This window comes from Chlamydotis macqueenii, chromosome 2 (assembly GCF_036417535.1).
Source record: "Chlamydotis macqueenii isolate bChlMac1 chromosome 2, bChlMac1.mat, whole genome shotgun sequence".
Lineage (NCBI taxonomy): Eukaryota > Metazoa > Chordata > Aves > Otidiformes > Otididae > Chlamydotis > Chlamydotis macqueenii.
In genome coordinates this window covers 785,309-808,191 of record NC_141557.1, presented here as the reverse complement: position 1 = coordinate 808,191, position 22,883 = coordinate 785,309, and the positions used below count along the sequence as shown (strand labels likewise).

At 53.3% G+C, this 22,883-nt stretch overlaps 1 protein-coding gene across 2 annotated transcripts in view; it reads right to left on the bottom strand.

Annotated features, from left to right (window-relative positions):
• Positions 1–510: 510 nt before the first annotated feature.
• Positions 511–22,883, bottom strand: part of CCDC12 (coiled-coil domain containing 12) — a 35,417-nt gene continuing 13,044 nt past the window's right edge. For both annotated transcript variants that reach the window (XM_086741687.1, XM_086741688.1), the window contains exons 2-7: positions 13,886–13,956; positions 3,734–3,813; positions 2,232–2,293; positions 2,111–2,145; positions 1,643–1,719; positions 511–1,356 (exon numbers count right to left, since the gene is read on the bottom strand). In XM_086741687.1, the coding sequence (XP_086597813.1) occupies positions 1,277–1,356; positions 1,643–1,719; positions 2,111–2,145; positions 2,232–2,293; positions 3,734–3,813; positions 13,886–13,956 (405 nt within the window). In that variant the 3' untranslated portion in view covers positions 511–1,276. The remainder of the gene's footprint in view (positions 1,357–1,642; positions 1,720–2,110; positions 2,146–2,231; positions 2,294–3,733; positions 3,814–13,885; positions 13,957–22,883) is intronic.

Below are 22,883 nucleotides of genomic sequence, written 5' to 3'. Positions count from 1 at the left end.
CCTCTGTCCCCCAGCAGCTCTTCTCAACAAGCTTTTAGAAGCAGCAGGACGCGTTCGTTAACAGGAATAACTGTTTTCATCACAGGTGACCTCCTCGGTAAATATCGCCCCTCAAAGCCACACGCAGGAGATGTTCTTCCTCGGGACAAAAACACTTTTGAATCAAGCAGAGAGGATCCAGGAGCCTGCGCAATCAAGCCTGGCCAAGGCCCCCATACTGCAAGATCTCCAGATGTTCCCAGAGAAGATGCAGGGACAGTTCTGCAGCATCCCACCCGCTCACTTCTTCCAGCAGCATGGGGTTGGCGTCACCCCAGGCTGCTGGGTCAGGCCGTGCTTGACCTGCTGTAGCCACAGCGTGGCCACCTCACATTTACATGAGCTGAAGCCCTCCTGCTTCCCCTCTCAGGGAACTGAAGGGGACAGGGACCAGCAAACGGTGGTCTGAAGTCCCCAGAGACACAAGGGAGATGCCTCCACCCAGCCCTCTGCAGAACAAGTGACAACTCCTTCCACCACGGGATGGTTTTATTATGAAAATATTGGTTAAGGACAAAACTTGGGCAATTATAAAACGTACAGAGGAGCGGTACGCGCCGCACAGTCTGGAGCGTCAGGAAGCTTCAGGGAACGGAACAAAGCCCACGTTGACCTCAGGTGGACGCAGAGTGGCCAGCAGGTCCTGAGCCGCGCAGCAATTACTCTGCACGCGCTGGGTGTGACCGTGGGTGTTCCAAAATACTCACAGCCAGCAGAGAGATCGCGTTGTTCCCCGCGTGGCGGCTACGCCGGCTCTTCCACAGAAACGAGCGCCTTGAAAAAGGCAGCTCCAGTCGCCCGGGAAGTGGCCGTGCCTCTCCAAGGGCGGCTGTAGGCTGCGTGGGCAACTTCTTGCTTACACACCAAGCGAAAGGAGAGTTACTCTGAATTTACCTCCTCCAGCACCAGTCCTTCTGCCCACATCTTCCCCGTTCCGAGTCCTGGCAGCGCAGGTTCGAGCCAACGTGGGTGTCTGTCCTGCTCCCATCAGCCCCTCCGTGGTTCCAAAAAGCTCTCTGTGAAGCGTTCCTCAACGGCCGGCCATAGTCCGACAGAGGAGAGCAGGGCTCCTCGGATCTGCCCCTCTCCGTCGGGCGTGGTAGGATTCACGGGCCCCCGGCACAGCGTTGGTGAGCAGCGCGTTGACGAGGCGCCTCCACCCCAGAGCAACGGGATCGGCGGCGCTGGCAGAGGCAGATCCGCAGAGCCCGTGCCCGACGCCGCCGGCTGGACCTCTTCAGTCGGAGTCGCTCCCCTCCTGCTTTGCAGACTCCACGGCGGACGCCAGCTCCTCCTCCTGCCCTTTCAATCGTTCTCCTGCAAGCAAGAAACAGCAGCGGCTGAGAGATATCTGGGAACCCACAGGGAGGAGGACCCAAACTGCAGCCCCCGAACCCACAAACCATCCTTCCGTCACGCAAACCAAGCAGCCTTGAGGAAGCTACTTGGGACCCACAGCTTCACAGAGCCTTTTGGGAAGGGGATCAAGCTCCACCAGTCCCTCCCCAGCCCAACTGGGGCACCAGGCTCCCAGTAAGGATTGTGTAATCCCTCTGGAACAACTGGTGACCCCGTGTGGCATCCCTGAGGCACCGTAACGCACGTATCAACTCAGCGATGGCTCTCTGCGTCCTCTTCTCCAGCTTCTCCAGTTTCTTGGCTACATCTCGCTTCAGATCCCTAGGGAGGAGAGCGGTAACGTCAGGACGAATCCTCGCGCCAGGCAGACGGGAGCGCAGGGGCCGTGTTACACCTTGCCCAGTGGGAGAGAAACTCCGCTCTCCTGTGAGCACCGCAGAGCGGAGCGCGTGTCCGCCGCCAAAGCAACCCGATATCCAGAGCATCCCTTGTCACTGAGGCCACCACGGTGACAAGCACCCCAAAGGGATCAGCGGAGTCTTGGCGGAAGCAGGAAGAGGGAGGACGCCCGTTCCCTGTGTCTCCCTCAACAGCAGAGCGAGGTTTCCCATTTCTAGCACTTTTAACCCAATCTGGACAACCTCGAGGTGACGGTAACCCACCACTGATGCCAACCCCCCTTTCGCAGGAGCGGGGCTGTACGGGCACTCACCAGTCCGGCTTCCTGGGGGCCAGGTTTGCCAAATCCTAGGGAGGAAGAGGAGACACCCAGTGAGAGCTGCAGGCAAGGTTCAAGCCTGGACCCGGCACGGAGCGGTTGGGAACGTACGTACCACCTCCTCGATGATGGGCTCCGGTTTGGCAGCCTCCAGCTGTTCCTTCACCGTGTCTTCCACTAGATGGGGGAACAGGACCAGCATCAGCGCAGGGCGCAGCGGCGGGACACCAAGGGGACAAGGAGGCACAGGGAAACCCACCAGAGCTCTGGGCTTGGTTCACAAACGCTTTTATAAAAGCTCACGTGAACGTCTGTGCCTCAAGATGCGGGCACGCACATCCCTCCACCGCTCAGACCCTTTTGGAGACTCCTAAAAACCATCTGAAAATGACGCAAACCCACCATTGAACGCCACAAACAGCAGCGGCAGCGAGAAGCCTGCTGGGTTCAAGTCCTTTTTTCGCAAGAGCTGCAGGGACGAGCTGCTCCGCGGGTGTTTAAACTGGGATTTGACTCGCTGTGACTCATTTACGAGGCCACAGCCTGAGACATCTTGGAGGGATCAAGCTCCAGCCGAGACCTTACGTAAAGGTCTGCAGATACCAGGGATAACAGCAAAGCACGGGTAGAAAGCAGCCCTCCATCCTTCAACTCGTCCAGACGCGGGAACCGCAGCCCACGGGCACCGCAGCTCCGAAGCAGCACTGGCAGAGCATGGGTTTTACTGGAAACGGGCGCGAGTTTTACTGGAAACACTCAAAAGTGCGCTGCTCTCAATTCCAAGCCACATGCCGGGCAAGAGTCACTTTTAAACTTTTACACAAGGATAAAGAAAGCGCTGCGTCAGCATTCCTACCTACCAGATCTCTGCCGTGCTCCCAAAGGCAGCCTTTTGAGTTGGGGCGTTTTTAAAAAGATTTATTCCAGGAGGACTCGGTATTATCAAGATCAAGAGAACTTCTACCCTTCACCTCCCTCTCAAGCACTGCGCGGAGGTTCAGTGTTAGGAAACAGCAGACTGAACGCCCTAAACTCATGACTAATATTTGTTTAAAGGTAATTCAACCAAAAAAAAACCCAGCCTGAACCTCCCAGAGAATCCTCCAGCGAGAGCTGGGCTGCTCTGAGCACCAACCCTTCGGTTTGGGGCTGGCCGCGGCGCGCTCAGACCCACGCCCCGCTTGTGCAACGCGGGGCGCGCAGTGCCCCACGGGCGAGAGGAGGTGATGAAGCAACGGGGGCCGCAAGCATCGCGCTCGCCCGGCAGCGGCAGGAGAGCTGTGGCGCTCCCGCCACGGCTGCTCAGACATGCCAGCACCCTCCAGCGCCGCAGTCGCTCGTCTCCTACAACCCCACCACCCTCACACCAGCAAGCTGCTACCAGAACATGTCCCAGTGGTTTTTCCAGAAGTTTCCAAGCCACCTGATTTTTGGGAAAAGGTATAACCCATCCTCTCTGAGCATGCTGGCTGGACGCAGAGTCCCGTGCCGTTTTATTTGTCCTCACAACCACAAGCGCCGCTTCGTTCCCTCAGCGCGGGCAGCGGCATCACCGTTAGCAACGCTTCTGCTTTCGTGCTCCCTCGTTTGGCCTCCCACGCTCCCGCTTGCACCCACCTGAGGCCGGCTTGGCCTGGGGCACCTTCCTCTTCTTCAGCTCCTCATCTTCGGGCTCGTAGTTGCGCAGTTTGAGCTCCCTGGGGAGGAAAGGGAAGAGCACAGAGCAGTGAGACACGTCCATGAGACCCTGGACCCGCTTCTGCGTCACCATGCAGGCAGCGGCCAGGGAGCAGCAGCGACCCACAGAAGTCAGAAAAGACAGGGTCAACCAGGAGCTCGGCAGGATGAAGGCAATGTCTCGGCAAGGCAAGGAGAGGAAGCTACCAACGGAGCCAAGCTGCCTTCCAAAGCTCTGAACTTCAGCTACTAACGGAGCCAAGCTGCCTTCCAAAGCTCTGAACTTCAGCTACTAACGGAGCCAAGCTGCCTTCCAAAGCTCTGAAGTTCAGCCCTGCTCCCTTTTAGATCTCAACCCGGTGACAGAACCAGGATGGAAACATCAGAGAAGATCCATAATCAAGGGGAAAAAACGATCCCAGGAGGGTATGTGGGAAGGATAGGGGGAAAAAAGAGTATTTAGGGTACAAGGTGGTTACCCTAAATCACCTAAAGCCACCAGAGATGCTTCTGGAAGGGCGACAAACAGGGGCGCAGGTCAGCAACACAAATAAAAGGACAAAATTCAGGGTCCTGAGCAAACGAGCGGTGGAGCTGGCAGCGGTAACGACGGCGATATCCAAACGATACCCAGAAGTTCACCCATCCTTTCGCCCCCCCTCCAGGAGAGCGGAATCCCAGACGGATTCCTCCCCGAGGTCAAACTCCGCAAGCTTCCAAAACCAGAGCCCTGAAAATTAAGCTGGCGGGACCCCATCCCACCCCCGGTTGCTTACGCATGCGTACAACGCGCTCACGAGCCCACAGGGTAAATTAAGTCAATTAAACTCGTTTAACGCCGTCGATGGGTTTTAATCGGTTTAAACAGAAACTGAGGCACCGGCTGCCCGGCGATGCTTCGGCAGCGACGAGGGCGACTGCGCTGCTGCAGAGGAGGACGTGCAGGAGAGGGAACTTTCATCAGGCAGGAAAATCTCCAGTTGAATACGACCACTTCCCTGCTGGACTCTACCGCTGGAGAAGCAAGTGAGACACAACCCAACCGAAGAGCTTACAGTCAAAAATAAAAGGAGGTGGATTTAAATTAGATACTAGGAAAAAAATTTTTACGCTGAGGGTGGTGGAGCACTGTCCCAGGTTGCCCAGAGAGGTGGTGGATGCCCCATCCCTGGAAACATCCCAGGCCAGGTTGGCCGGGGCTGTGAGCGACCTGATCCGGTTGGAGATGTCCCTGCTCCGTGCAGGGGGTTGGGCTGGGTGGGCTTTGAAGGTCCCTTCCCACCCAAACCATTCTTTAATTCTATGAAAAGCAAAAAAAAAAAAAAAAAAAAGAGGCAAAATAAAGGGTGAAGAAGCTACAGGCCAGGAGAGGTGAGAAGAGGAAGGTCAGGATGGCCAGGCTCATCTGGGAAGTACCAAAAAACCCAACCCTGGAGGGCTCTGGAGCACAGCAGGAAGGTCCTACCCTTCCCACGCCATCCCGTCCCCTCTCCGGCAGCTGAATCTCCTCGCCGAGGGTCCCATCCACACCACGGCTGGCGGTGGGAGCAGGTGGCTGGAGCTCAGCAAGACCTAACTGGGATAAACGCAACCAGCAGACTGGAAACGAGGGCCCGGGCAGATTTCTGGGGTAATGGAGCTCCTGGGAGGAAGGCTTTCTTAAATTAACCTGCGCTGACCACCAACGCCCACCCAGAAAGGCCGTTCTTTTCAGGAAGGCTCACCTTGGAGGATCAAGGGATTTTTTTTTCCAGAAAGAGAGGCCATCTCCAAGCACGCAGAAACCCCCGTTACGCCAGGATTTTACAGACAGCCGCCGCTTAGCAGGATTTTGGTGCTATCCCGGGAGGCCGGGGGAGGAAGAGGAGCAGCTAACTCGTTCAGGGGGCAACGGGACGTCCGGCTGCGACGTCTAAACATCCGGCCACGCGCTGGCTCACGCTGGCTGGAGAGGATTTACCGGACAAAGTGGCAGAACGCAGAGTTTCGGTATCCCCCAGAACTGCTCTCCTTAGCTCACGTTGACAAGGATTTACTCGCAGAAAGGGAATAAAATGCAGCCTCCCCCGGGTCAGCTCACCTAAAATAAGAGAGCCACGAGCTAAGCAAGCTGGTTTTTTCGGTCCAGAGCAACGTTACCGCTACACCTTGACAAGTAATATTTTTAAACCGTGGTTTTCCACACGCGATGGCAGCCGCGGCTGCTCGGCCACAGCCAAACCAGGGGAGCGCCGAGAGGTCTCCCGCTTGCAGAAGCTCCTGGATCCCACGTTACAAGGGACACGTTTCGGCTCGCAAAAGCCTCGCAGCCCGGCACTGCTGGTGCTCGGCACTGCTGGCGCTCGGCGGAGGTTTTATCTGCGAGACTGACAAAAATCCAAGCACAAGGCACAAGCTGGCAGGTTCCGCCGCAGATGGGAGGAGCGGCGGCGCGGGTCTGGCAGACGGGGAAGCAGGCGACGCGCGGGGGCGAAGGGCTGTGAGACCGCGCCTGGATCCCCACGCGCCCGATGCCGGTGCTTTGAGATCCTTACGAAACCCGGGCACAAACGCCAGCGCCTGGAGAAAAACCAAAAATGGATCCCTTTAATGAACTGCGGAAGGCGAGAGAGCCTCTGGCACCTGCCTCCGGTAATTCCCGGTGCCCCACGGCCACCTCCTCTGGGATTTCGCCCCAGCAGCGCCACGCTCACCAGCAGCGGAAGACTCTTCTGTGCATGAGTGCGTCTGTAAAGACAGAGCGGTGCCACCCCAAGTAGCTCGGAGGCAGACAAGGGTTAAGAACACCACAGAATCAATCACAGAACCACAGACTGGTTTGGGTGGGAAGGGCCCATTACAGCCCACCCAGCCCAACCCCCCTGCAGGGAGCAGGGACATCTCCAACCGGATCAGGTCGCTCACAGCCCCGGCCAACCTGGCCTGGGATGTTTCCAGGGATGGGGCGTCCAGCCCTCTCAGCATCTGCGTGGCCTCCTCTGGACCCTCTCCAACAGCTCCACGGCCTTCTGCTGTTGGGGGCTCCAGAGCTGGACGCAGCGCTGCAGGGGGGTCTCACCAGAGCGGGGCAGAGGGGCAGAATCCCCTCCCTCGCCCCCTGCCCACGCTGCGGGGGGTGCAGCCCAGGGTGCCATTGGTTTCTGGGCTGTGCGCGCACGTTGCCAGCTCACGTTGAGCTTCTCGCCCACCAGCACCCCCAAGTCCTTCTCCTCAGGGCTGCTCCCCATCCATTCTCCGCCCGGCCTGGATTTGTGCTGGGATTGCCCCCACCCACGTGCAGGACCTTGCCCTTGGCCTGGTTGAACTCCGTGAGGTTGGCACGGGCCCCCCTCTCCAGCCTGGCCAGGTCCCTCTGGGTGGCACCATCCCCTCCAGCGCGTTGACCGCACCACACAGCTCGGTGTCGTCGGCAAATTTGCTGAGGGTGCGCTCTGTCCCACTGTCCATGTCCTGACAAAGATGTTGAACAGGGCCAGGCCCCACACGGACCCCTGAGGGACGCCACTCGTCACCGGTCTGCACTTGGACATTAACAGATATATTTAGAAGCAACTGGTCTTCCACAGAACTGGGTTAAAAGAAGTTCACGTGGCAGCGGTTCCTCTGCCGCTACGTTCCAGAACGACAGCCTGGTGCACTTTACAAGTGATGAATTATCCCAGTTCCCAAGAAAACAAAACAAAACGGAAAACATCAGAGCTAAGAAAAGGCTCCTACGTGCAGGAGCCAGGTCAGAGGGTGCAGCCGCACGTCAGGGCATCAACGCTTCTGGGGAAGGACCGAGCACCAGGACAGGAGCTGGGTTTGAACCCTTCGGCTTTAGGGTGGGATCAAGCTCACACATGGTCACTAGCGGATTTTAATCAGCGATGGATGCGCCCAACCAAGAAGTTCTGCTCCTTGAGCACCTTGTGTGGCGTTTCCCAAGGCTTTTCAGCCCAAACGAGCCAGGATTGCCAGGGCTGGAGGTGGCTACGGTCTCACATCCGCACTGGAAGCTCCTGGGATCGCAGGAGGATTTGGGATAGCAATTAAAAAAATAGGATTTTGGCAGCAATTACAGAGCAAAGTGATGGACACAGCCTTCCAGCATCTCCTAGAAGCTTGTCGGGGTGCAAACTCCCCCGTTTGGGGTGAGGAATGCCTCAAATCTGCTTTCCACTCGAGCCCAGAGCTCCTTGTCAGGGACGAAGAGGAGCTGTCAGCTTTTATTTGAAGTGGGCAGGTTGGAAAGGGCACGGCCCGCGGGGTATGCGCAGAATGCAGAGCTATCTCCACGCAAAACACAGGGCTCGGAGCTGGCTGCAAGGTTGGTTTTTGCTTTTCTCCTCCACCCCAAGAGCTTTACGGAGCAAACACCGTTTCTTCAGCTGATGAACGGATCTTCCTAAGCCTCTTGGTGAAGCATCCGCACGCTGATGTCCTTGAGTCAGGAGCACACGGAACGGGTTTGCCAAGAAAGCCCGCAACAGCGATTTCTTCAGATGTCACAACGTCCTCCACGGCTCTTCACCTCTCAATCTCCCTCAAGCCCTTCACCTTGCTCCGCTTAAATGTCCCTTGTGCTCCTCAGCGTTTGCTCTAGCCCCCTGAAGCAGCTCAGCTTCCTATGCTGCACCGTCAAAACAAAGTGGTTTCAAACACCCACATCCCAGATAAATATTTTTGAAGTGCCACGGCAGAGCCTTCGCATTTTTAGAAGCAGTTTAGGGAAGTCCTGGGTGTTCTCAAGTCTCAGGTGTCTCAGGCAAGTTGTTTTCCACAGTTCTGCAGAAATACCATCTGGTTTGAGAACGCGCTGCCCTCTGACCTTCCCAAGCTGCTCCGGAGCCCGTTTTCAGAACCTTCAATTTTGCGCCAGCCGCTCCAACCTGCTTGAAACCAAATGTCCTAGGCAACCATTTCCACGTTGCCCTTCAGAGGAACCAGCACAAGAACCTCACTTTATTTCTCTGCCGTCTCTAAAATTCACTTACTCCTGGGCGGTTCTGGGAAGCCACACTCAAAACACGTAAAGAAATCACTGCTAGAGAAGATACAAGGGATGTCCCAAATCCTGGGAGTGGTGGTTTGGTGGGCCCACCTCTGCTCCATCACACGCTCCATGAGGGCAAGAAGGTTTGAAGGAGCAGGGACAAAGCAGCCAGACAAGCAAGGACAGCACAGCAGGAGACTTCAGCAGCAATCCAGGAGGTTTTGGGCTCCGGCCAAGCTACTGAAGAACCTGGAAGGAGCTGGGGTATCTGCAGGGCCACGCGGTGAGGGTGTCCCCTGGGGCAGCAAACACTTCTCCTCAAAGCGCCCCTTCCCTTTTCTGTTTCCAGTTGCAAACCACATAGCAGAAGTCATTTTCAAGTTTTTTCTACAGGTCCCCTGATTTTTATAGCATGCAGAGGGTGTTGCGTGCGCCCCAACGGGTGCTGAGGTAACGCTAGAGCACCGTCACCCTGCGGGGGCACTGCGAGCCTTGCTCTACAGCACCCATCAACTCTGGCAGGGGCTCAATTTCACAATCTCCTTTTTTTTTTTTTTTCGCACTTTGCTTTCCACCCCTCGCAGCCAGCTTCGCCATCCGCGCTGTGACATCTGGGTGCATCACCTCCTGCAGCAGCTCTCCTGAAGGCTGGAGAGCAAGGTCCGGACATCTCCACGCTGCCTCGTTGCGCACGGTGACCTTTCCAACAACTTCACCACGATGACCTGCATCTGCTCTCACCTGGAAACCAAGAAATTACTTTCACGTCACGTACCGCGCTCGTCAAGGCTCTCCTCACCTCCTCTGGCAGGAGGACAGAGATGTCTCTAACGCAGAGGTCCAGAGCTGTTGTTTGATCTGTCATCGTTCCTGGATTCCTCGCCCGAGGCCGAAAAGGAGCAAGCAACAAGCAGAGGCAGAGACCCAGCAGCACCCACCCTGCGAGCAGCAAGCTCTCTTCGCTGGGAGAGGGCTGCTCCTCCTCAAATAGCCGAGCGTGTCGGAGCGCGTCCTCCTCCCCGAGCGGCCGCTGAAAGGCACTTGAGGAACGCCAAAACACCAAACCCCTCCATTACACTGCGAGCCCCCAGAACTTGCAGCTGGTTTTCAGGATGTGCTTCTTCAGGGAGCACAGATGGGGAGAGCCGCGTCCCTGGGAGCTGCAAGAGAAGCTCTTCAGATGCTGGCAGGTGCCACGAGGCCGTCTGGCCTCCCACCCTGCTCTACCAGGCTGCTGAGAGCTTTCCAAGCAGACACGAGCAACTTCACGATCAGTAAACACAACCGGGGCAAACCCCACACTGGATGTACGGCACGAGAGCCGGGCTGGTCTGACGCTGACCCAGCCTGCAGCACCCAGCTATGTTCCTCCACGTGCCAGCACAAGCGCATGCTTCACCCGCCTTTTTATGGGGTTTCTCCAGCTTCTTCAGCTGGTGGTGGGTCAGAAACGATCTGCCACCCTTGAGGCTCAAGCCAAAGAGGCCCTGAAGGTACCTTGGTAGCATCTGGGTGGCCACAGGACCTCAACCATCTCCCTAGCCGGCCTCAAAACAGTGGAAGCGCAATTTCACGGCAGCTCTGCAGCATCCTCACAGCTCTGGAGGCAAGGAGGACTCTGCACTGCATCAAAACGGGGACAAACATCTTCAGGATGGAGCCAAGACCCTGCCAGCACCTCCATCTCCCCAGCCAGGTGGATTCAACCATCTAAACTCCTCTTCTCCCTTCTCCAGCACCAAGCAAAAGCTAAAACCTTGCCTCTGCCCGATCGTTGGGCCGAGCCCTTCCCCGACGGAGGGGACACTGGGTCCCTGGAGAAATGGGGTGGTGGGGAGCCCGACTCACTGCACGGCCTCCTTCAGGACAAGCCACCAGCTGTAAGAGGTTGAGTTGTCCACGCTGATATCGCTCAAACACCCCATGCGTACCCAGCTCAGCCCACACGTAAATACTGCTCTCTCCCACATTTGAATTTTTTTTTTTTTAACTCTTCATCGCTATAGGATGCGAGGAAGCTCGTCCCCACAGCAGTCACCCTCGCTGCCGCCCTGGCTGTCCCACCAAGCTGAAGCCAGCGCTGAGCAGACTTGCTGCTGGATTTTTTTGTGCAGAGATTAAACAAAAAAAAAAAAACAAAGTTAAAAAGTGGTTTTGACCTGCCCCGTGACATTCTTTCCACTGGGAGGGCAGAGAACCCGTTTCCCAAGCCCTGCCTCCCCCAGTTCCTCCCAGAAAGTCACAAAGTCACCTCTGCGAGCGGCGCAGCGCGGAGCTGCAATTTGCAAGGGTGACTCAGGGTCGAAACGAGCTGATTAACAGCAGCTCGCTGCAGCTTCACTTCTAGTTAAGCTGAAGATTATTTTTTTTCCTCCTCCCTCTCCGAGCCCTACCTTGGGTTTTATTTACACTTTTCACATCCCTGATGATCTCCGCTTGCAGAGCTGCGCCCAAATTCGAAGCTCAGCGCCTCTCTGCCACGCCGCTCTCCAGCCAGCCGTGGTTTTTCCGCCTTGCCGATCCCCGCGCCCCAAACCCACCGCTTTTCCCAGTGGGAACGGGGCAGAAGGGCCAAAGTCCACCCACACCCTGCTCCTCGCAAAGGCTGCGCCGTGGCGGGAGGTGTTTCCTGGTCAGTGGGTTAAGCAGAACTGGTAAAAAAAAAAAAAAAAAATATATATATATATATAAAAATAACCTGAGGTCTTCGCAATTACACATATAAGCCCCCTGAGAGCTGAGATCAGAGGTAGTCTGAGTTGAAATTGCTGCACGTGTCTCGGGTTTTCACAGAGGGCTTCGTCAGCACTTGTTCCTGCGGTGGCAGCTTGCAGCATGAAAGATAAAAACAAGGAAAAAAAAAAAGAGAAAAAGAAAAAAGAGGTGGCGTGGGGAGATTTGAGGCGGTCAGAAGGAAAAAAAACAACAGGAAGTTGCCACAAAAGCGTGTCATCACGCAGGCAGGGTGAAAATGCGAGCAAAGCCAGCGCCCGGCGGCCCTGCGCGTCCTCTCGGGTGGAAGGGTTGCTCGCCGCAGGGAGCTGCGCCGCAGGGATGGAGGAGGATGCGGCCGGCAGCAAACGCCCAGGCTGCTGCCCGCTTCTCGGGACGGTCAGTGCGCCTAAACCCTGCGTGCAGGCCACGGGATTATTTACTGAACCACATTTCCCCTCCCCACGTCACGGTCTCGGTGGTTTTCACGCTTGAGAAGGCGGCGCGGCTATCGAGGAGGTTGTTTAGGCGCGAGTGGTTTGCAGGAAAGGCAGAATCCCGTTACCAGGACCTGACGTTTCCCAAATTCAGGGTCAACACCCGTGGATTATCTCCGCTTACCTTTTGCCACCACCACCCGACGGGCGTTAGCGCACAGCAGTTCCCTTTTTCAAAGGGCTGCAAAAGTTCAGCTACGCTATTGGGAAACTCAAATCTTAAAAAAAAAAAAAAAAAAACTATTGAGTTATCAGCTCATCAGCCTTCTAGATCGTGTTAAAAACACACATCCAGCTCCGGCGACAGAAAAAGGACATTCAACCACGAAGCAAAAGCTAAGAATCATCTCAGCCAAATCAGACGTTTCCTGCAGAGCTGATCTCGCGCTAATTTGCCTTGCAAAGTGAAGGTTTGGATCCCGATAAAACAAGCCACGGCTGGAGGGACGGACAGAGAGCTACAGAATCCTGCAGGAAAATCGACCTGGAAAGCAAAGTTTTCACCCCAAAAGCGTCACTGCCAGGTATTTCAGGAGAAGCCCTGTGCCCCATCTGTGGGGAGTTTCACGGATCAGCACAGAGCCGGCTGGAGACGGGAATTCCTCCTCAACACCTTTGCTCTCTGCACGTAACCTCGGTGAAGTTTTGAGGGCATCACCCCCAGGCAGGGCAAAAGCTTTTTTGCTGAACCTGCCGCAAGACGAGAGCTCACATGGAAAAAAAAAGTGGTTTGCCAACTCAACAGCAGCGGTGTCAAAGAGTCGGTACGAAACCGCGTCACCTCCAGGCTGCTCGGTTAAAAAGAAGCAATCCCCAGCCTGAAAGTCAGTCAGAGCAGAAAAATAAAAAGATTTTTTTCAGAGGTTTAGCAGTCAGGGAGCAGGAGCACATCGCTGCTCACCCAACGATGCCAGCTCACAGTAAAGACAGCCCAGGCCTGATGCTCCTCATCAGCGGGTCACCGTCCGCCGCATCGGCTCACCACGCAGCGTATCGAGTGGTGGGGCTGGAAGGCAAGAGCTGTTTATTTATTATTCAGCATCATTTCCAAGATCTCTAAGCTCCTGTTTCAGCTTCAGCCCAGACCTCGCGCCTCTTCCGGCACGAAACCCAACCACAGCGCCTACGAACGTGCAGTTCAGCCTGGGTGACGGTTCTCAAGAACCGCTCCCAGCCCCAAATCCAGGCGGGCTGTTCTCAAGAAGGGATTGATTTTCCTGCTGGGAGTTGATGCCAAGAAGCAGCGAGGATTTTGTTCTACTTTCTCAGCAGAGCACACGTGCTCATCTGCAGCAGCACCTCTGATGCACACCTCCCACGGAGGAGCTTTCTAGCCGGTAAAACGACGAGAAAAGGTCACGTCCCGCATCTTCAGCCCAAACTTCACCCCCCCGTCGTCTCCAAAGGAGACCCGACAGCGTTTTCACCAGCAGGAAACGAACTGCACCGTCAGCTGGTCCTGCCAGGAGCAACGCCCTGCCTCGCTTAGTTCTGCGCTCACATTTTCCGGCGACAAGAGGGAACAGCGGTGGGCCAGCGTGAAACGGCCACGTGTACCCTGCAGGCCTCCGCTCACGGAAAAAAAAAAAAAAAAAAAAAAACCAAACACACTTAAAGATGATACACATGCAGGGGACAGAGATGCAGCAACGGCTGTTGAATTCAAGGGAGCTTAAATTTTCCAGGCACCACCTTCCCCAACCCTGCTACCCCCTGAAATGCTGCAAGTCAGCCCCAGAATTTTCCTCCTTCTTCCCCCATCTCAGATCATTCACACTACGAGATCAAATTCACACTAAAAAAAAAAAAAAAAAAAAAAATGCACGTTAGAAGCCTAATTAGCAAACACAAGAGCAGCTCCTGAATGATACACACCAGAGAGACAAGTGGGAATAAATAAATAATTACTTGTGCTTGACGGTCTCCTCTTCCTCATCTTCTCGGAGCTGCTTGTTCTCAGGTTCGCCGCCATCCTTATTCTGAAAGAAGGAGAAGTTGATCTGTCAAGGCCTTGGAAATGCCAGAAAGCAACAAGCAGCCCAAAAACCGTCCCAGAGGGCACACGGCAAATGGCAACGTGTGGTTTGAAAGGATTTTTTAATTACGAGACCTTAAAATTAAGCCTGTTTTCCTTTCTCTCCCTTTAGCATTCAGCTTGGAGAGATAGCACGGACGTAAGAACGGGGAAGGAAAATTTAATTTTCCTCTCGGAGGCGATCGCGCCGCTCGGCGCCGATCTCCCCGTTCTTACCGGGAACCGCATCAGTTCAGAGAGCGAACGGCAAGCTGCCGTCAATAACAGAGCTCCGAAACCCCGGCCCACGTTTGAGTTACAACCCCGCGTTCAACGGCCGAGCAAAAGGAGAACGCTGAGCAAATCAGAGGACGGCCAGGGGGATTTGAAGTTAAATCCTGTGTTCCCTGATCCAGAGGAAAGGATGCCTTGGCTGAAGGGAACTCTAGGCAGGCTGAAAAGAGTTGAGAATGCGAGCAAGCCCTCGCGATGCAGCAGATCACCTGCGGAAGCCCAGGGAGCACACCTCAGCAGGCTCCACACAGGTCCCTTCTTCTTCTCCTAAAGAAGGATTTCGGACATTTTAACAGGTTGCAAAACAAGGCAGCAGAAATCAAACAGCGCTCGGCGCAGCAAAGGTCTCGTCCCAGCTCCGGAAACACCGCGCAGCAGCAGAAACCAAATTTCTCCTTAGCAGGGTGTTACAGAATTGTAGAGAGGCTCATTTCGCCTCAGCCAGGCACCGGCATGAACAGCTAATTAGTCAGGTTGCCAATTATATTTATTACCCAGCAGGCACAGATAGCAAACGTTAACAATGAGCTGGAAAGGGTTTGGTTTGGTTCTCACACCGATGAACTCATTTCGTTCGACCGCTGTATGCTCCGTGACGAACGCATCTGCCCATGCTTCGCAGAGGACGTTGTTAGCGCGCGCGCAAGGAAGGAACGACCTCCTTGGAAGCTGCTCCTTTTCTGACCGAACTCCTCCCGTCATCCTTTCTTTGGAAAACCGCAAGCAAAAACTAGTTACGACCAGAACTCGACCAACATCGCTTTCAGATCAGAAATTACTTTGATCAGTTAATTGCTTGGTTAAAAGCTTCCCTGGAGAGTTTGGCCATCCAACAGTCAACTTCAGGATGCCAAAATTATTTACCAGCTACGCTTCCTCCTAACCTCTGAAAGAACCAGAAGGGTTTCCCTAGTCAACAGCTTGCTTGGGTGCATCTTGACTATACGAACTGTAAAACTGCATTCTGTGACCTGGGTTAAAAATTAAGATTCCGCGCAAACAGGGAGACAAGCCAGGAAACGGCTCCGTTCCGGTTCAGGCTCATCCACCGTTGGAGTTGGTGAGGTTCAGCTCCTGATCAAAGGCTAAAAAACAATCCTGACTTTTTAGAAAGAAAAAAAAATAATAATCATTCCTAACATCAATGTTTAGATCAGTTTTAACTCCCTGTTCGTAATTTTATTTCACTAATTCCATAGTAAACCTGCACAATTCTTGTTCAATAGAGAGCGTGAGTTTGGCTGCTGTAACTTTCTGGAGCGCTCGGCAATATTTAGACACCTTTCATTCCAGGTTATTTGAAGTTGGGGGAAGTACCTTCTTGGACTCTAAGTCCTTTCTCATTCCTTTCATCTCTTCATACTTTCAGCGCACACGCGCCTGCATTCCCCTCATTCTTGCGAGAGTTTTATCCAAGCGGGTTATAAGCAGGCTCTGAACTCCGGAGGAGATATTCGGCAAAAATATCCACATCAAGCTCTTCCCACCGCAAGCCTGCGCTCTTTGCGGCTCTGGAAATCTTTTTTTTTTCCCCTCATTTGCTGAAATAATTTCATATTGATGTCCTACCACTCTTCTAGAGCTTCGCCAAAATCCCCAGTTCCGATTTATTCCCCATTACCGCCCAAATATTTTCTAAAGTCTCGGTGATATTCCTAGAAAAATTGAGCTCGTCACCAGCAAATACAGCTTCGTGCAACACCGTAGCGCCTTCGAGCAGGGACACGAATGCCCTCTAAATAAAATTATACTCCCTGCCGTCATCCGCCGCTGATCGGGCTCCACCAGCCAGATCAGCGAGGGGAACGCGACTGAGGTCTGAAACGGACGGCTGAAGTCACGCTTCCCCCCTCCTGCCAGAAAAATAAATTAATGCTGGTTCCCCACTTGCAAAACGGTCCGTAAACAAGATTTCGGTTTCAGGAGCAGAGTGACGAAAAGCCCCAGCCGCAGGGCAGAGGCGACACGTGGGGAAGAGGCCGCAGACCTCCAGCAGCATCCGGAACGGTCACAGCTCTGCAAAGAGGCAGCTCGATTCTACCCAAAAAAAAAAAAAAAATTAAAAAAATTAAAAGAGGGTTTCTAAAGCAGTATCTGATGGACGCCGCAGAGGATCGCTGCTCCTGATTGCCAAGCTTTTTGCTTGCATTTCCAGCCACATTTCCCCGCACGAACAGCTCACCGCGAGGGCTTCCTGTGCTGCCTTCGAGCGAGCTGAAAGAAAAAAAAAAAAAAAAAAAAAGGCCAAGTTGTAAGAGCGGCTTGCTCTGGGTGTCGCGTGGAGGGGAGCCGTCACGGGTTTCTAAATACACGTACAAACTGCGGCTGATTCAAAGCGCTTCTCGCTGGTTTTACGCGGGAGCAGGGTGCACGGCTGGTGGAAGGTGGACTTTGACACTGCAGAGACGCCTTAGACTTCTCCACTTCGCTCCAAATTTTTGTCCGAAGATCCGCCCCTTCATCATCCTCTTTCAGTACTTCTGTTCAATAGCTGTGTCACAACTTTCATTTCCTAACTCCGGAAAGGAAGTATCCTCCCCAAAACAGCACTTGCCCTAATTACCGGTTCATCGTTTTGCTGGCTGGTGGTCACTCCCCGCGGGCGTGCGGCAGCAATTCGACTCTCACTGCTTTTCGGTTCCACTTTGTTTTCTCACAAAGGGAGCTGAAAATAACCCTTCAGCGATTCCTCTTTTCAAGGCAGCCCGTGGTGAGGTGTTTATGAGCTGTAACTCCTCAGATTGGAGACACACAAGTCCTACAAGACCATTCACCAACTGCCTGCAAAGTCACTCCCATCCTTCACCCCCTGGAAGGAGACACTCCAAGGAGAAACTCCCAACAATAAAAAGCTTGCTCGTTTGTACTCTCCTACCTCTTTTAATTTGCAGGCCTCGCAACCGGCGACCCTCGGCTTGTAGCTACCTACGCGGAGACTTTTGCTCTACAGCCTCCCGCTCTTCACAAAGAGGTCCGAGATGAAGAGAGTCGAATCCACTCCCCGCTCAAGGCGTCAATCCAAGAAGATCTGCATCAGGTTGTTCAAAGAAGGAGGTCGGCCGCCTCTCCGACACCCACGAGGCGCACAGCCAGCTTCCGCGGGATCAGTAAATACCTTGCGATCCTAATCGAGCGCATTTAGGGAACTGGATGATGCCTGCAAGCTTCACAACCTGGGTCCCGCAAACCTGGGATGTAAACGTCGTTAGACGATCAGCATTAATCGCATTAGTTCGCTTTCCTCGCAGCCAGCACCAGGCAGAGAACAGAATATATCCGACAGCTCAATATTCAGACGGACAGCGGCGACTCAGTAAAAACGCTTTGTGAGCGTTGCCGAGCGTTTACACGTAGCAGGAGGGCAGCGGAGAGGAAGGTTTCTGGGTCATCAGGAGGGAGATGAATCCATCTCCTGTACCCACCCACAGTCCTGCCAGGCTTTTATTTGCCTACCGAAGATTTTATTGAGCTCCCGTTGCAAAACAGCAGGTTCTTCCAGCGTTCGGGGGAAAGCACCGGATTTCCCGTTCTACCACTTCCCGGACTTGGGGCAGGTCGGATCGCAAAGCAGGAGGTTAAGCCTTGATAATCAGAGAGGAATGCGGTCACGGAAGGCATTTCCATCTCTCGCAGCGTACAGCTGAAATTTGCATATGAAATTAAAAACCATGAGATTTATTTTACCTGCAGTAAAGCAAGCTCTCCTACCCATCATGCACTTCCCGGCTCCTTGGCTACCGGCGCGAAGCACCTGCTCCAGGGAACACAACATTCTGAGGAAGATGAAACCTTCTCCTTGGGCTTCAGGGATCATAATTTTTTTTTTTCTTGCTGGTAGGAGCCTGTCCAGCTGCTCGGTGCCTTCCACCATAATAACAAGGAGAGCAGCTCGCTTGCCATCACATCCAAAGATTTCAGGCCAAGAGGGATGTTTAAATCACCTCGCCTGAGTTTTTAAATACCTCTGGGCCGGGCAGTCTCAGCCAATTGTGTGGCAATCCACATCCAAGTGAAGCACCTTTTCCAAGAAAAGGGAAAGGACACAGCCTTGTCCTGAAGGCAGCAGGAGGAGGAGCCGCTCCTCTCCTCAGCAGTTTCGCTCAACGCCCCTACGATGTGACGGCTTCTTTCCAGTTGTTGGTTCCCGCCACCGCTCACTTCCCAAGAGCGTTTTGAACCCGATACATTCCAAGGGCGCAAACGATCGAGGATGCTTCTCAAATCTGTTCGTCAAACTCCCAGATTCACGTGGCTCGCTCTTCCCCAGCCCATCATGAACTTTTTAAGACACCTCCAAACGCTCCCACTGGACCACGTCAACCAGGGCAACACGGAGGGGACACCACCCCTCACCCGATACACGAGCCCAACAACCAGGTCCTTCTCAACGCCGCTGGTTTCCCAGAGATGAACCCATTTTATGGATAAGCCCCATATTTTCCTCACACAGCACTCCCTTTTCCCTCAAAACGGCTCCCACTTGGCACAAAGAGGCAACGGTCTCGACTCTGAAGACCTCACCAGCCTTCAGTCTTTGAACCAGTAAAAAAAAAAAAAATTTACACATATTTCCAAATGCCTAATGGAAATATCGGGTGCAGAGGCCCCAAGACGCAACCCTTCTGCCGGATGACGACTCCTCGTTGGCAGCTATGAAGCTATCGGTCACCCGTTTCATGTCATTTTTCTAACCAGCATGTTGTGCGATACTAACCCTTCGCTAAATCAAAATTGCGCGACAAAAACGCCACTCCCTTTTTCCAACTCTTCGTTAAAAATACGGCAAAGCAGGCTTTTCATCATCCCGCTCAACACCAAGGGCAGTCCGACTGGCTTCGCTCATGTCACCCCTCCTGCCTTTATTTTTAAATGGTGGTGGTTTATCAGCACTTCTCCAGTCCTTTGGAATCCATCCAGCATTCAGAGAAGACGTAAATCAAAACGCAGCAGGCTAACAAGCTCTTCGGCTGATTATTTTTAGGGTTCCTAGGTGCAAATTACCTACAACTGCTGATTTTAAGTGGTTTTGCTAGATGTCTGATATCTTCTCATCACCCTTGGTCTGAAAAGCAGCTCATCATCCCACACGACACTTCACTCCTTCCCAAACACACTTGATAAACTGAAGTTTAGATTTGTTTCCTTCTCTTCTCTCCATCATCTTCTAAAAAATTTCATTCTGATTAGAGGAGGAAGCAGTTCTTCAGAGTTGGCCTTTACCCAAAAAGAACAAAATTGCCACCTCTTGATATCTGCCCAAATCTTCCAGCTCGCATTTCCATTCCTCCCTGGCTTTCGCAGAGCTGCTTTTCCGAATCCCCCGGGCTCCTACGCTGGCCCCGCGTGCTCGTATTAAGCATAACCCAGCCGCAGCTGGCAACCCCGAAAAGTCAACACAATGACCCGACAGCTTCTCCTCTTCCCAGGAACTAACAGTGATTTATTCTCCTTGGGGATGGACCAGAATACTAAAAATCTCCTTATCTTTCATTTAAGGCTCAGAGGACGGTCACGTTACCAGTCAAGTGCTTCTTTGGCAGGAATAACTCTCTTTTTTGGAGGAGCTACAGAGGTCGGCGCTGGAACAAAGCAAGTTGGATCTCTCCAGCAATTCTCTGCCAGCCAAGCTGTAGCCGCTCCTATTCCCACCCCAGCGCCAGCCCCGGGAAATCCACGCAAGGCAAAGCACGGGCGTTCAAATCAGGGAAAAAAGCCGCCCCTCCAACAGCCCATCCTCGTATTTCAGAGAAGTGGGAAGCTCCCAGGTCATACAGTCTGATTTTCTGCACAAGAAGTAGAAAACTCCATCCAGGTAGAATCATACAATCATGGAATCGTTTGGGTTGGAAGGGACCTTCAAAGCCCATCCAGTCCAACCCCTCCATGAGAAGCAGGGACATCTCCAACCGGATCAGGTTGCTCAGAGCCCCGGCCAACCTGGCCTGGAATGTTTCCAGGGATGGGGCATCCACCACCTCTCTGGGCAACCTGGGCCAGTGCTCCACCACCCTCAGTGTAAAAAACTTCTCCCTTACATCCGGTCTGAACCTGCTCCCTCTGTCTGAAACCCACCACCCCCGTCCTGTCACAGCAGGCCCTGCTGAAGAGTCTCTCCCCACCTTCCCTGCAGCCCCCTTTGGGCACTGGGAGCCGCGCTCAGCTCTCCGCGGAGCCTCCTCTGCTCCAGGCTGAACAGCCCCAGCTCTCCCAGCCCGGCCTCACAGCAGAGCTGCTCCAGCCCTCTCAGCATCTGCGTGGCCTCCTCTGGACCCTCTCCAGCAGCTCCACGGCCTTCTGGTGCTGGGGGCTCCAGAGCTGGACGCAGCGCTGCAGGGGGGTCTCACCAGAACAGAACATAGGGGCAGAATCCCCTCCCTCGACCTGCTGGCCATGGTACCTGCCAGGTAACGAGCATTCGACTCGTTTGGTGGTCACGTTGACCGTTTTCCTTGGTACTTCTTTGTGCTGAAGGCTACGTGGCGGTCAGATCAGCGACAAGGCGAGGAGGGAGTTACGGTGCCTTGCTCCGAGCGTGGCACGTACCGGTACTTCTTGCTTCCCGCTTGGCCAAGATTTAAGCTTAGATGTCCTTGAAGTCTGGCAAGGCACGGCAGTACAGCGCTGTTCTCAAGGCGCTGAACGCCAGAACGCAAAAAGCTAAGTCATGAAACATCACCTTCACGCTGAAGGTTTGAAGCAGCAATAAAGCATGTTTTAAAACCAATAGTTTCAATTCTCTAAGTGGCCAAAAAACATAAAAACGTCATTAAAGTATACTCAGTACCCAAGATCCACCAATATTTTTCCAAAAGCTGCTTGGAATCCATCTGCTCATAGCAACCCTTGCGTTAATCGTATAAAAATATGATTTTTAAAAGCTGGAGCATCTGCGTCCCTGCTGCTCATTCCTTATTGAAGTCCTAATCCTGGTTCAGTCCCAGCTGGTTACTATGGAAATGGTGAAAAATGGTTAAATCGGCGCCCGAACTGCGTGACTTCCCCTAAGAAACAAACACAAGGAACAAAGCCGCCTCTGAAAATTCAAACACCTTGGTTTACATCCGTGCCTCCAAAAACTCACCTCACATTTCCAAATGAAAAGGGATTTTTAATAAAAATCTTTTTAATAATTGTGTTGTTTATATAGTAAACAAGCACAAATGTTTCTTCCCTTCAAATAACCCAAAATGACTCTCAAATTGGGTGTCGTTTGCTGGTTTAAATATACCAAATTATATAAATTTAAATAATTATCATGATTTCACAACCCACGTGTCTGCATCGCCGGCGCTGCTGTTAAGCAGCAAAGACTGGAGAATGTTTCTGGTGAAACTAGTGACACAAATCCTCCCCTGAGACCAGAACTACAAACTTTTTAACTGAAGAAACCGCATACGTGAAAACACAGGAGTTTCAATTCAATGGAGAAAGTTTGAGGGGGAGGAGATAAGCACCTCTGAGCAGGAAGAACAAGACGTTTCAAAGGCAGAACACTTTTTTTTTTTGCGCAATAAAGAGCTGGAAAAGCCACGAATAAGCTTCTCCATCCTGACACAGTAGAAATATCGCTAACTCCTTTCCACGCAGGACGTTGTCAAAGTAAAATCTAAGTTATGTAGAATCACAGAATCACAGACCGGTTTGGGTTGGAAGGGACCTTCAAAGCCCACCCAGCCCAACCCCCCTGCACGGAGCAGGGACATCTCAAACCGGATCAGGTTGCTCAGAGCCCCGGCCAACCTGGCCTGGGATGTTTCCAGGGATGGGGCGTCCACCGCCCCTCTGGGCAACCTGGGCCAGTGCTCCCGTATAGAACAAGAGCACTGGGTGAAGCTGGCTGAACCCCTCTGCATCGGTTCCCTCTAACAGCTTTGCCCAACAGACTACCGAAAAACATCGTTTCACACCAATTCTCCTTGGCATCACCCATTTCAGACCAATTCTTACCATTCTTCTCCAGACCCTAAATAAGTTTAAGATTTCGTTTCACTCTCAGTCTTAACCCCAGGAGGTTTCACGGCGCTGATCCAATCAGGTCATTGCAGTTTGCATCGGCACAAGATGCTGCTCCAAGGTCATTACCAGTTTTGTTAACGATGGGTATGTGCACGCATTGCTGTGACTCAAATTAGACGTGCTTGTGATGCTTGTTAGAGGTGCTCTGCCAATGGCCCACAAATCCAGGGTGAATCGCAGAATCATACAGTCTTTAAGGTTGGAAAAGACCTCCAAGATCATCCAGCCCAACCAACAACCCAACACCACCATGCCTACTACAACCTGCAGGTTGCCCAGAGAGGCGGTGGATGCCCCATCCCTGGGAACATTCAAGGTCAGGTTGGATGGGGCTCTGAGCAACCTGATCTCATTGGAGGTGTCCTTGCTGCTTGCAGAGGGTTGGACTGGATGGGCTTTGGAAGGTTCCTTCCAATCCAAACCATTCTATGATTCTACTAAACCATGTCCTGAAGTGCCACACCTACACGTTCTTTGAACATCTCCAAGAATGGCGGCTCCACCTCTTCCTTGGGCAGCCTGTTCCAGTGCCTGACCACTCTTTCAGCACAGAATTTGTTCCTAACATCCAACCTAAACCTC